Below are 10,913 nucleotides of genomic sequence, written 5' to 3'. Positions count from 1 at the left end.
CTTACATACTCGTCTCATAATATAGTAGTGTGGGGGAAGATGGGACACCTAAGCATATATTGCCCAATATTTTCAAATCTAAAATACATGACGGTTTTTGGGTAGTACTAATAATTAGTTTCATTTCTGTATACTGCCAACTCCCACAAAACAATTTAGGGCCCAGCAATGTCTTTTTGATTGCATTTTACATATTCGATCCTCATTGGGGCCGTCTGTACTGGTAAATGTTTTTTTTGAAAAAGGCATAAAAACATTCCCGTAACCTTCCCGTAACTGGCAAATACCTAAAACAAGCATAAAACACATTCCCGTAATTTTCCCGTAACTGGTGTAGGCTTGAAACAAGCATAAAACACATTCCCGTAATTTTCCCGTAACTGTAATATGCTTAAAACACATTCCCGTAACCTTCCCGTAACTGGTAAATACTTAAAACAAGCATAAAACACATTCCCGTAACTGGTGTAGACTTGAAACAAGCATAAAACACATTCCCGTAATTTTCCCGTAACTGTAATATGCTTAAAACACATTCCCGTAACTTTCCCGTAACTGGTAAATACCTAAAACAAGCATAAAACACATCCCCGTAATTGGTGTAGGCTTAAAACAAGCTTAAAATACATTCCCGTAATTTTCCCGTAACTGTAATATGCTTAAAACACATTCCCGTAACCTTCCCGTAACTGGTAAATACTTAAAACAAGCATAAAACACATTCCCGTAACTGGTGTAGACTTGAAACAAGCATAAAACACATTCCCGTAATTTTCCCGTAACTGTAATATGCTTAAAACACATTCCCGTAACTTTCCCGTAACTGGTAAATACCTAAAACAAGCATAAAACACATCCCCGTAATTGGTGTAGGCTTAAAACAAGCTTAAAATACATTCCCGTAAGTTCCCGTGTTCCCGTAAATTAGTTTGCAGTTTTTCCCGTCTTTTCCGTATTTCCGTATTCCCGTAAATTATATTGCGATTCCCGTCGTTACCGTATTTCCGTATTCCCGTAAATTAGTATTACCCCGTTTTGAACGGAAAGATTGGAATGGTAGATTCAGCTCAGTAAGGACTATCTGCACACCAATTAGAAAATTTGACTTCAGTTGTTCTTTACTATGACTTAGCGAGCATTCAAAGATGGCACCTTACTATTTCGCATTTTTAACTGTTCAAAAAACACTGTTTCTCTATAACATATTTTTTAACATTTAAAAACAGTAATCAGCTTTGACACGCGTTTTTAAAAGACGTGATAATACTGTCGAATAATTCTGTAACATTATTTTCCTGATTATCATTAAATGATCCGCGTGAAGGTAAATTAAAAAAGTCTCGTCTGACAAAGTGTCCCATCTTCCCCCACCCTACTATACACTTTATCAATATAATGTTAATTAATAAAAATACATATGACATAGTTCAAATTCATGGTAACACCCATAACGCTTTGATTTAACATGAGATATTATGGACCTAATGGGCCATTATACCCCATCCTACTACGTAACACTTTTAAAAGTGAGGCAAAACGAGAAAGTCCCGCTTGTCTTGTAGTTGCTGAAATTGTGTAGCTGGCCAACTGATATTAAACCGCCTTTCATAATAGACATCATGACTGTGGTAAAATACCAAAATGTTTGGATTAATTTCTGTTTAATATAATAATGCGAACTATACAACAACGATTAATAAAATCACGAAAGATGAACTTTCGGGCAAAAGCTTGTTTGGGATGTTGTGGCTAAAGGAAGCCGTCGTAGAATTTAAATATTTAATAATTTCGGCCAAACAATTATTTACTTGGAAAAATCATGTGACTATGGTCACGTGGGCTGTGTCTACAAGACGAGTTAATTATATGCAGAGAAATACGACGTAAAACCGGTATAGTAGGGTGGGGGAAGATGGGACATCTTTTCATTCTATTTTCTCGTCCCATTTGGTAGTAAACAAAGAACGTTCAAAGATTTATAAAACCGTATCCTCTCGACTACCATAGACCGTTGTTAATTGGTTTAAAACACGAAACAATGTGCTGAAGGTGTCCCGTCTCCCCACCCTACTATATTACAATATTAAGCGATGTAGAATATACAACCACAATAAGCAAGACACAATCAATATATTCGCAATAAATAATCAACGATGCTGCGCAGTAGACTGCAAAGTAAAGTCCATACTAGTATGATGAAGTCGTATGGCAGACGAAACGTTGGTATAAAATATAATTAAAGTTTCAAAGCCGAAGTAGCCATTTTATATTAAACTATACCTGGTAGCAATAAGAGCAAAATAAAGTAAAGTATGTTCGGTGGAATTGTGAAGCATTGCAGCCAGTGGCGCGCAAATATAGTGACGAGTTTTCTACTGACTTAAAAATAAAAAAAGTTTACAAATGTTTTTTCTTATCGTGTGTAACGAACGTAACAACGATATCAGAGTTGAAAAGGAATCAGAAGCGAAAGGTTTGAAAATAATGATTGCAAAATATTTGTCCATGTGAATTAACCCCCATGCTCGTCACTGCTATCGTAAATTTGGCCAATCCATTCAACACTAATCGCTTCAGCCTAGGGGTCACTAATGGGTTGTTCAAATTATTAGATATATATAAAACAAATTAATAAATCGCCCACAAAGTTACATACGTAGTAACTTGTAAGCGGGGACGAGGTGTATAAAGCAGAACACCCGTGTTATAACGACTGTTGTTGCCCCGCCATGCGAGGATAAATTAGTTACATACGTAGTAACTTGTAAGCGGGCACAAGGTGTATAAAACAAAACACCCGTGTTATAACGACTGTTGTTGCCCCGCCATGCGAGGATAAATAAGTTACATACGTAGTAACTTGTAAGCGGGCACAAGGTGTATAAAACAAAACACCCGTGTTATAACGACTGTCGTTGCCCCGCCATACGAGGATAAATAAGTTACATACGTAGTAACTTGTAAGCGGGCACAAGGTGTATGAAACAAAACACCCGTGTTATAACGACTGTTGTTGCCCCGCCATACGAGGATAAATAAGTTACATGCGTAGTAACTTGTAAGCGGGCACGAGGTGTATAAAACAAAACACCCGTGTTATAACGACTGTCGTTGCCCCGCCATACGAGGATAAATAAGTTACATACATGGTAACTTGTAAGCGGGCATGAGGTGTATGAAACAGAACACCAGTGTTATAACGACTGTCGTTGCCACGAACATATACGCAAGGGTCGAATTAGCATTTTGTGATAAATAAATCTTACTTAGCGATGGACAAACTGTTACCAAACGTATAAAACCATCTAACTTCGCGTATAAGGCTGGCGTCCTCGCAGTAAGGCCAACGTACCAGGCAGAAATTATTTTACGTAACAATGGTTTCAAAAAAGCTACTAATTATAAACAAAGGAATCGTAACTTCAAATACACGACGTGTGTGTGTGCGCCCCTAGCCCCTAATCCTAATCTTACCCCACTAAACTATAATTACGATTATTACGACGAGTTACATGAACATGTGGTTTGTTACGACATAATAGCAATTTACACAGAGTTATTGCGTCATAATAGGGATTGAGTAACAATTAGATTGTTACAACATAGAAGCAATTGTTACGTCGATTATTATCATAATTAAATGCATTTACCTTGTTAGGATTAAAAGAGTGTTTGCTTCATAGAAAATAAACAATTTCACGCTGAGAGATATTTTAAACATTTGACCGAATATACCTCATAAATTTATTTTTAAATAAATTATTTTTTAAACTTTTTTAATATTATATTTTTATATTTAACCGTTTTTACCGTAGATGTTATTATTACCGTTACAATGCGACGCACACTGAACGAATGTTATAAACGTGTGTTGGTGTGAGTGATTAAACCTTGCGGAAAAATGCGTCAAATTTGAACAAAGAGAAAATGCACGCTACTAATTCGACCCTTGTATATACGTTACATTCATCCATTTAAATATTAATTCATTCACCATTCAGCTTATGCTAACTAAGTTACATTAGGTTAGTTGAACATAATTGTGTAGTGATCGTAGCACCCGATGTTGGGGGAAGATTATACATTCCGTGGTTGGTGCCGGTGTAACTTGGTGGTACGATGTTAAGCAACAATCCAGTGTACGTCTCGTATCTTCTCCACGGATAACCAGAGAACCAATCTCCATGATAACCAGGTTTCCCGTTGCTCTGCGTCACTGTATCAGTCTGTTGATAAATAACAGAACTTCTCAACTTGGAAAACTAACTTCCAGGGGGTAACAGTTGAAATAGAAATATTATATTTTTCGAAATCATTTTATTCTCAATTTAATGTAAACTTTTACCCCTGGAAGTAAAATCGCTTTAATATATGCTGAAATATTGACAGGTTAAGTAAGGTATGATGCAATAAATCCACGTGTGAATCCCTACTATTACGTAACAAACATTTTGCTTGGTTGAGGAAAACGTTACAAATATAAAGCAGCGCTACTTCTGGCACATATTTAGGTTGTTTTCGTTCAAAGGGTAAAGTATATTTGTTTTACACGCAACCGTGAAGAACGCACCGTGTGTATTAATGTAATGCATAAATAAATACGTTATATATGTGTGTATTCCATCCTTACCGCTGGGTTGTAACTTGAACCGAGCCAAATACGAACATATCCATCGGATCCGAATACAATGCTTTGTCGACAGTAATTGTAAACCACGTCGTACATCGCTTTATCCACAATATCCACCAATCGACCGCCATTGTCAATGCAGTACTTCGATGCTGTGTTACGGTTCATGGTTGTTCTATTTGTAGCATCAGGAAACCAAAGGATCAGATTCTGATAAACCAGTCCGTTACCTGTAAGAAAAAGGAAATGTATATTTTAGATAATAAATTTAAGCTAAATGAGATTGTTATCATCATTCGTGATCATGGAATGGTTTTACATTCGTACCTATATACGAGAACCAATCCACAGTTATCGGCATCCTATCCCACCCTGTAGCTTGGTCAACTCGCTCTATTTCAACTATAAAGCTGAGTTTCTTAATTTCAAGAATGGTCACGTTGAACTTGTGGGGCAAAGATGGGTTGCTCGGTCTTGCTGTTGCGTGAACGTAATCAGGAACTTTAGGCAAGCACATCATGTAGATCACCTCTGCTATTGATTTAGCTTTCGTGGAAAACAAAGATACTTCATAACTCCCCCCGTTGGTCAGCGGTCGATCTGTTGTTAAATTTCATTAATAAATATTTTTTCTAACTTTAACGTAAACAACTTACGTGAATCAACTACGCTCATAACTTCTACAAGCAACACAAACCAAATGCACTTCATAATGACCAATAGTAATCGAAATAACTCCTACAGTGATCTGCGTTATGTTAAAGTATAGTTAATTGAAACAACTTAGCGATTAAGCCTATTTAAATAACAGACTGGTGATGCTAGACACTGGCGTAAAACACGGGTATGCAAGGTATGTCTGCATACCCTGCTAAACTCACATAAAATAACGTGATTTATACTTTTCGGGAAGTTTATTCAACATATCTAATAAACTACACGCGGTTTTCGGATAGAAAAGGCAGTTTCGCAGCCTACGCATTTATCGTTGCTTTCGTTACGTTTACACCAGGGGTTGCAACAAATACGGCCCGGGATTTTGAGCGGCTCGCAGAATGTTTCAGGTCTTACATGATAATGTTGACCGCGGCCCATAGGCGCCTAACTTTTGAAAATCCAGGGTACCCCTTATTAAATATTCCATACTAACTACGACTTTCTGTCGAAAGACGCTGCATATTTGCGCCAGGTAGAATGGCCTTTATTGAGGTTTCAGGGTTGATATAATCGGCAGATATCTGTTATTTAGCAATAATCTCGATTGGCCAATTTTGCGAAACGTTTTTATATTTCCTGTGCATAAAAGCTAAACACAAGTGGTTCGTGTGACGTCCGAAACGCGTGGCGGCAGTACTGTTTGATCGGCGGACGCGATAAAGATTGTGAGACCTTGGAAGTGCGGCCGGCTATGAACGCATTTTCAGTTAGATGCGGCTGCAACTGATGGAAATTTCTATAGATTATTTCGAATGTAATAAAACTGAAGACATGTTTCGAAAAAATTATTTTTTCCTATGAGCTAGCTATGCTCCCTTGCTGTCAGTGAGTTTTTAAAATCGAGGCGTTGCTTTACGCGTGTACGAAGTATTTTTGCAAACTATCTATACTTTAATGCGCTTACGTGAAAAGGCAAATATCGAACCTGCTTTCAAGCAGCCGCAGGCAAAATAATCAAGGGGACAACCGTTATTGTGACGTAAATAATCAACGTGTTAATTGCTATTATGTTGCAATTAATTGCCAGGTCGAACAATCGCTATTATGATGCAATGAATCCACGTGTGAATCCCTACTATTTCGTAATAAATATTGCTAGATATTGGCACAGTATATATCATGTTGGTACATTATTATAGTTGGATTAAGTTTGCTGCGTATTTAGTAGCACATGGTGTATACAGTTATGATACAACGATAATCGTTCAACATTAAATGCTAGACCAGTGGTTCCCAAACTTTATCTACTCGCGTACCACTTTTTGATTCATGCAGCGTTCTCGTACCACCTACATACCAAACTACTAAAGGTTCGTGAACAACTCATTTTAAATAGTGAAATTAGAAACCGCAGGCATACGTGTTTTTTTCGGCGGGAATTCGCAACACAAACTTGGCACTGCCTTTCTCACAGTTGCGTGTAAAATAAATGTAATTTTCCAATTAAACAAGGTGACAGGCTGTAATAAACAACCTAAATATGTTCCAGAAGTGTAACTGCTGTATATTTACGATGTTTTCCTCAGCCAAGCAGCATGTTTATTACGAAATAGTAGGGGTTCACACGTGGATACATTGCATCATAATAGCGATTGTTTGACCTGGCAATTGATTACGATTACGACATAATAGCAATTTCCACGTTGATTATTTGCGTCATAATAGCGGTTGTCCCTTAATTATTTAGGCTGCAGGTGCTTGAAAACAGGTTGAATATTTGCGTTTTCATGAATGCGCAAAAGTAAAGATAGGTTTGTAAAAATACTTTATAGGTGCGTAAAGCAACGCCTAGGTTTAAAAAGTTAGTAACACCGGTGTAGGGAATATAGCATGAAATGTCACGCTTAACGTAGTTAATGTGAAATAAAATAATGCTTACAAAGTTACAACAATCACTAAATGATCATTTGCGATCGTTTGGTGTGAACTTAATAAGGTGCTCGCGTACCACCTGGGAGACCTTCGCGTACCATAGGTTGGGAACCACTGTGCTAAACAAATGATCTATATATGGGCACATCCGTGACAAACATTAAATGTTTTCCCGAACATTCGATCGGATGTTTTCCACCATGCGCGTCATGCTTCCGTTTAATTAAATGGAAAATGTTCATATAAACCAGAGGTAACGCGTTGCTGCCATACGATGTAATAAGGTGTCTGCGTACATGTAGGAATTTTCCATGTAAACAAACAACACACGCATGTTGTTATCAGGCGTTTAATGGGAACTGCAGCAAAATATGTTCGGTTATTAATGTTTAAATAAAACGATCGTATATTAGCTGTATTCAGCTGATGCAATATTGTAAAAGCAACGTAATTGCTGCAACAGTAAACAAATTGTTGGCAACCCAAAAATATGACATAAACTGGAACGCCGAATGCGTGTGTATGTTAAAATCTAGCATTTTTACTCTCATTCGTTAAAATGTACTTATAATATCAGTTACTTAAACCTTATATTTGGTTCTTAGAAAATTTACTGCTTACAATAAAGCAGGCCATCCTTGAATCACTTATTTATCAACGCATGATGGGGGAACTCGGCAAGTTATTACACGGTTTTTGATGCGTATATGCGCGACTTACAAAAGTTAAACAAAAACGAAACCTCACACATTAGTATACACTACAAGAAATATCTACATTTTCTTTCGTAGTTTTCTAATGCTTTATACACAATACGTATGCTACTTAACAATTTCAACTTTTTATTTTAACTTTGCGTGGTTACGGTTAAAATGTTGCTTTAGAAATACGGTGAAGCCAAACCGATTATCATACAGTAACTACTTTCGATACAAATAAACCTCTGCAACTGCTCTAACCACAGTATCCAACCAACTGAAATACCTGAACGATTCCAATACATTTAACGCGACTCGAATGACAAAGCTTCTTACCCTGTTTTTCTGCTTAACGGCGCTATTTGTATTTTTCCATTGCACCAGTCATGCTTCCTTTCATTAAATGGGAAATTGAACCTGACGTAATTGATGCAGTTACCTGCACGTCCCTGTTTACACCGTGTGTGTATTCAATGCAGACGTTTCGGTGCGTTTAAATAAAGGAATAAAAATCGCCGGTTAAATAATATACGAATCCCCCTATTTATCCCCGCGTGGCTGTTTCATACACCTCGTGCCCGCTTACGAGTTACCACGTATGTAACTTGTTTATCCTCGCATGGCGAGGCAACGACAGTCGTTATAACACGGGTGTTCTGTTTCATACACCTCGTGCCCGCTTACAAGTTACCATGTATGTAACTTGTTTATCCTCGCATGGCGGGACAACGACAGTCGTTATAACACGGGTGTTCTGTTTCATACACCTCGTGTCCGCTTACAAGTTACCATGTATGTAACTTGTTTATCCTCGCATGGCGGGACAACGACAGTCGTTATAACACGGGTGTTCTGTTTCATACACCTCGTGCCGCTTACAAGTTACCATGTATGTAACTTGTTTTTCCCCGCATGGCGGGACAACGGCACTCGTTATAACACGGGTGTTCTGTTTCATACACCTCGTGCCCGCTTACAAGTTACCATGTATGTAACTTGTTTATCCCCGAATGGCGGGGCAACTACAGTCGTTATAACACGGGTGTTCTGTTTCATACAGAAGTGTAACTGCTGTTTATTTACGATGTTTTCCTCAGCCAAGCAGCATGTTTATTACGAAATAGTGGGGATTCACACGTTTTCATTGCATCATAATTCACACGATTTCATTGCATCATAATAGCGATTGTTTGACCTAGCAATTAATTTCGACATAAGCCTATCTTTACTTTCTTCTTAACTGCGCTATATTTATGATTTTCCATTGCACCAGTCATGCTTTCTTTCATTAAATGGGAATTTAAACCTGACGTAAATGATGGTTGCTGTTACCTGCACGTCCCTGTTTACACCGTGTGTGTATTCAATGCATACGTTTCGGTGCGTTTAAATAAAGGAATGAATATCGCTGGTAAATTAATATATGAATCCCCCTATTTATCCCCGCGTGGCTGTTTCATAGACTTCGTGCCCGCTTACGGGTTACCGCGTATATAAATCTGTGGGTGATTATAGATTGCCCCATTATTCCTGCGTGGTTGACAGTATGGACAGCCCATATGGGAAGATGAAAACAGTAGATCTATGTTAAACGATTGTCATTGCCCCGTCACAAGTTTTTATAACTTGTCTTAAACTAATCCATCTTTCGTATCTACATGGCTGTTTTTTTAGTTTCAATGTCGTTTAACAAGGTTTAATCTCGATCTGAATGTATGCTAGCAGTTGGAAAAAGCTATACTAGATGACTGTTTGGTAAAGGACTCCTAAATCAGTAATTTATGAATACAAAAATGACTACAACTGCTGTAAACACTATATCTAGCTTCTACGTAACATACTTCCTCGTTTGATCCATTTAATAAGTTTTAAATTACATATAACGACGGTTATAACGATTGCCCCACCATGCGAGGATAAATAAGTTATATACATGGTAACTCGTAAGCGGGCATAAGGTGTATGAAACAGAACAACCGTGTTATAACAACTGTCGTTGCCCCGCCATACGAGGATAAATAAGTTACATACGTGGTAACTCGTAAGCGGGCATGAGGTGTATGAAACAGAACACCCGTGTTATAACGACTGTCGTTGCCCCTCCATGTGAGGATAAGTAAGTTACATACATGGTAACTCGTAAGCGGGCATGAGGTGTATGAAACAGAACAACCGTGTTATAACAACTGTCGTTGCCCCGCCATGCGAGGATAAATAAGTTACATACGTGGTAACTCGTAAGCGGGCATGAGGTGTATGAAACAGAACACCCGTGTTATAACGACTGTCGTTGCCCCGTCATGCGAGGATAAATAAGTTACATACATGGTAACTCGTAAGCGGGCATGAGGTGTATGAAACAGAACACCCGTGTTATAACGACTGTCGTTGCCCCGCCATGCGAAGATAAATAAGTTACATACGTGGTAACTTGTAAGCGAGCATGAGGTGTATGAAACGGAACACCCGTGTTATAACGACTGTAGTTGCCCCGCCATGCGAGGATAAATAAGTTACATACGTGGTAACCTGTAAGCGGGCATGAGGTGTATGAAACAGAACACCCGTGTTATAACGACTGTCGTTGCCCCGCCATGCGAAGATAAATAAGTTACATACGTGGTAACCTGTAAGCGGGCATGACGTGTATAAAACAGAACACCTGTGTCGTTGTGCATGTAGGTTAGTTTGACCACTCACTATTTGCATTTCCTTAAACCGTTCATCTGGAGGCAATACACTTTTTATTTATATTTGCACACTAACGTAAACAAAGCCAAAAGTTACCGATTACTGTGTTACTAACGGGTTCCCGATGTATGGCAGTTTACTTGACTGCCAAGAACAGTTTACATCGTGAAATGAGGTTGGTACTTACTACTCAGCACTGTAGAGATTGAATATTGAACTACGGATTATTCAATGACCATTATTGGTTGTGTTTATAGCGGTAAGCATTAATTTATTACGAGTTCTTAAACAAAGCCACTTTAATA

The 10,913-nt window shown here is 38.2% G+C and overlaps 1 protein-coding gene across 1 annotated transcript; it reads right to left on the bottom strand.

Moving 5' to 3' along the window:
• Positions 1–1,644: 1,644 nt before the first annotated feature.
• LOC100187514 lies at positions 1,645–5,460 on the bottom strand. The gene is made up of 5 exons (XM_002125254.4): positions 5,287–5,460; positions 4,958–5,230; positions 4,631–4,860; positions 4,021–4,226; positions 1,645–2,588 (listed from the first exon to the last, which is right to left on the bottom strand). Exons 1-5 carry the CDS (start codon positions 5,339–5,341, stop codon positions 2,579–2,581), a joined length of 774 nt encoding a protein of 257 aa, XP_002125290.2. The 5' UTR covers positions 5,342–5,460; the 3' UTR covers positions 1,645–2,578.
• Positions 5,461–10,913: the final 5,453 nt, after the last annotated feature.

This window comes from Ciona intestinalis, unplaced genomic scaffold (genome assembly GCF_000224145.3).
Source record: "Ciona intestinalis unplaced genomic scaffold, KH HT000219.1, whole genome shotgun sequence".
NCBI lineage: Eukaryota > Metazoa > Chordata > Ascidiacea > Phlebobranchia > Cionidae > Ciona > Ciona intestinalis.
The sequence above is the reverse complement of the archived record's forward strand: the minus strand, read 5'-3'. Positions and strand labels throughout refer to the sequence as shown.

What these genes read in the sequence shown, in the direction of transcription:
- LOC100187514 (XM_002125254.4), bottom strand. Translation starts at nt 5,341, where the DNA reads ATGAAGTGCATTTGGTTTGTGTTGCTTGTAGAAGTTATGAGCGTAGTT. An exon ending in GGATTGGTTCTCGTATATAG is followed by an intron (nt 4,861 to 4,957) that starts GTACGAATGTAA and finishes TTTTTCTTACAG; the next exon opens with GTAACGGACTGGTTTATCAG. An exon ending in GTTCAAGTTACAACCCAGCG is followed by an intron (nt 4,227 to 4,630) that starts GTAAGGATGGAA and finishes ATTTATCAACAG; the next exon opens with ACTGATACAGTGACGCAGAG.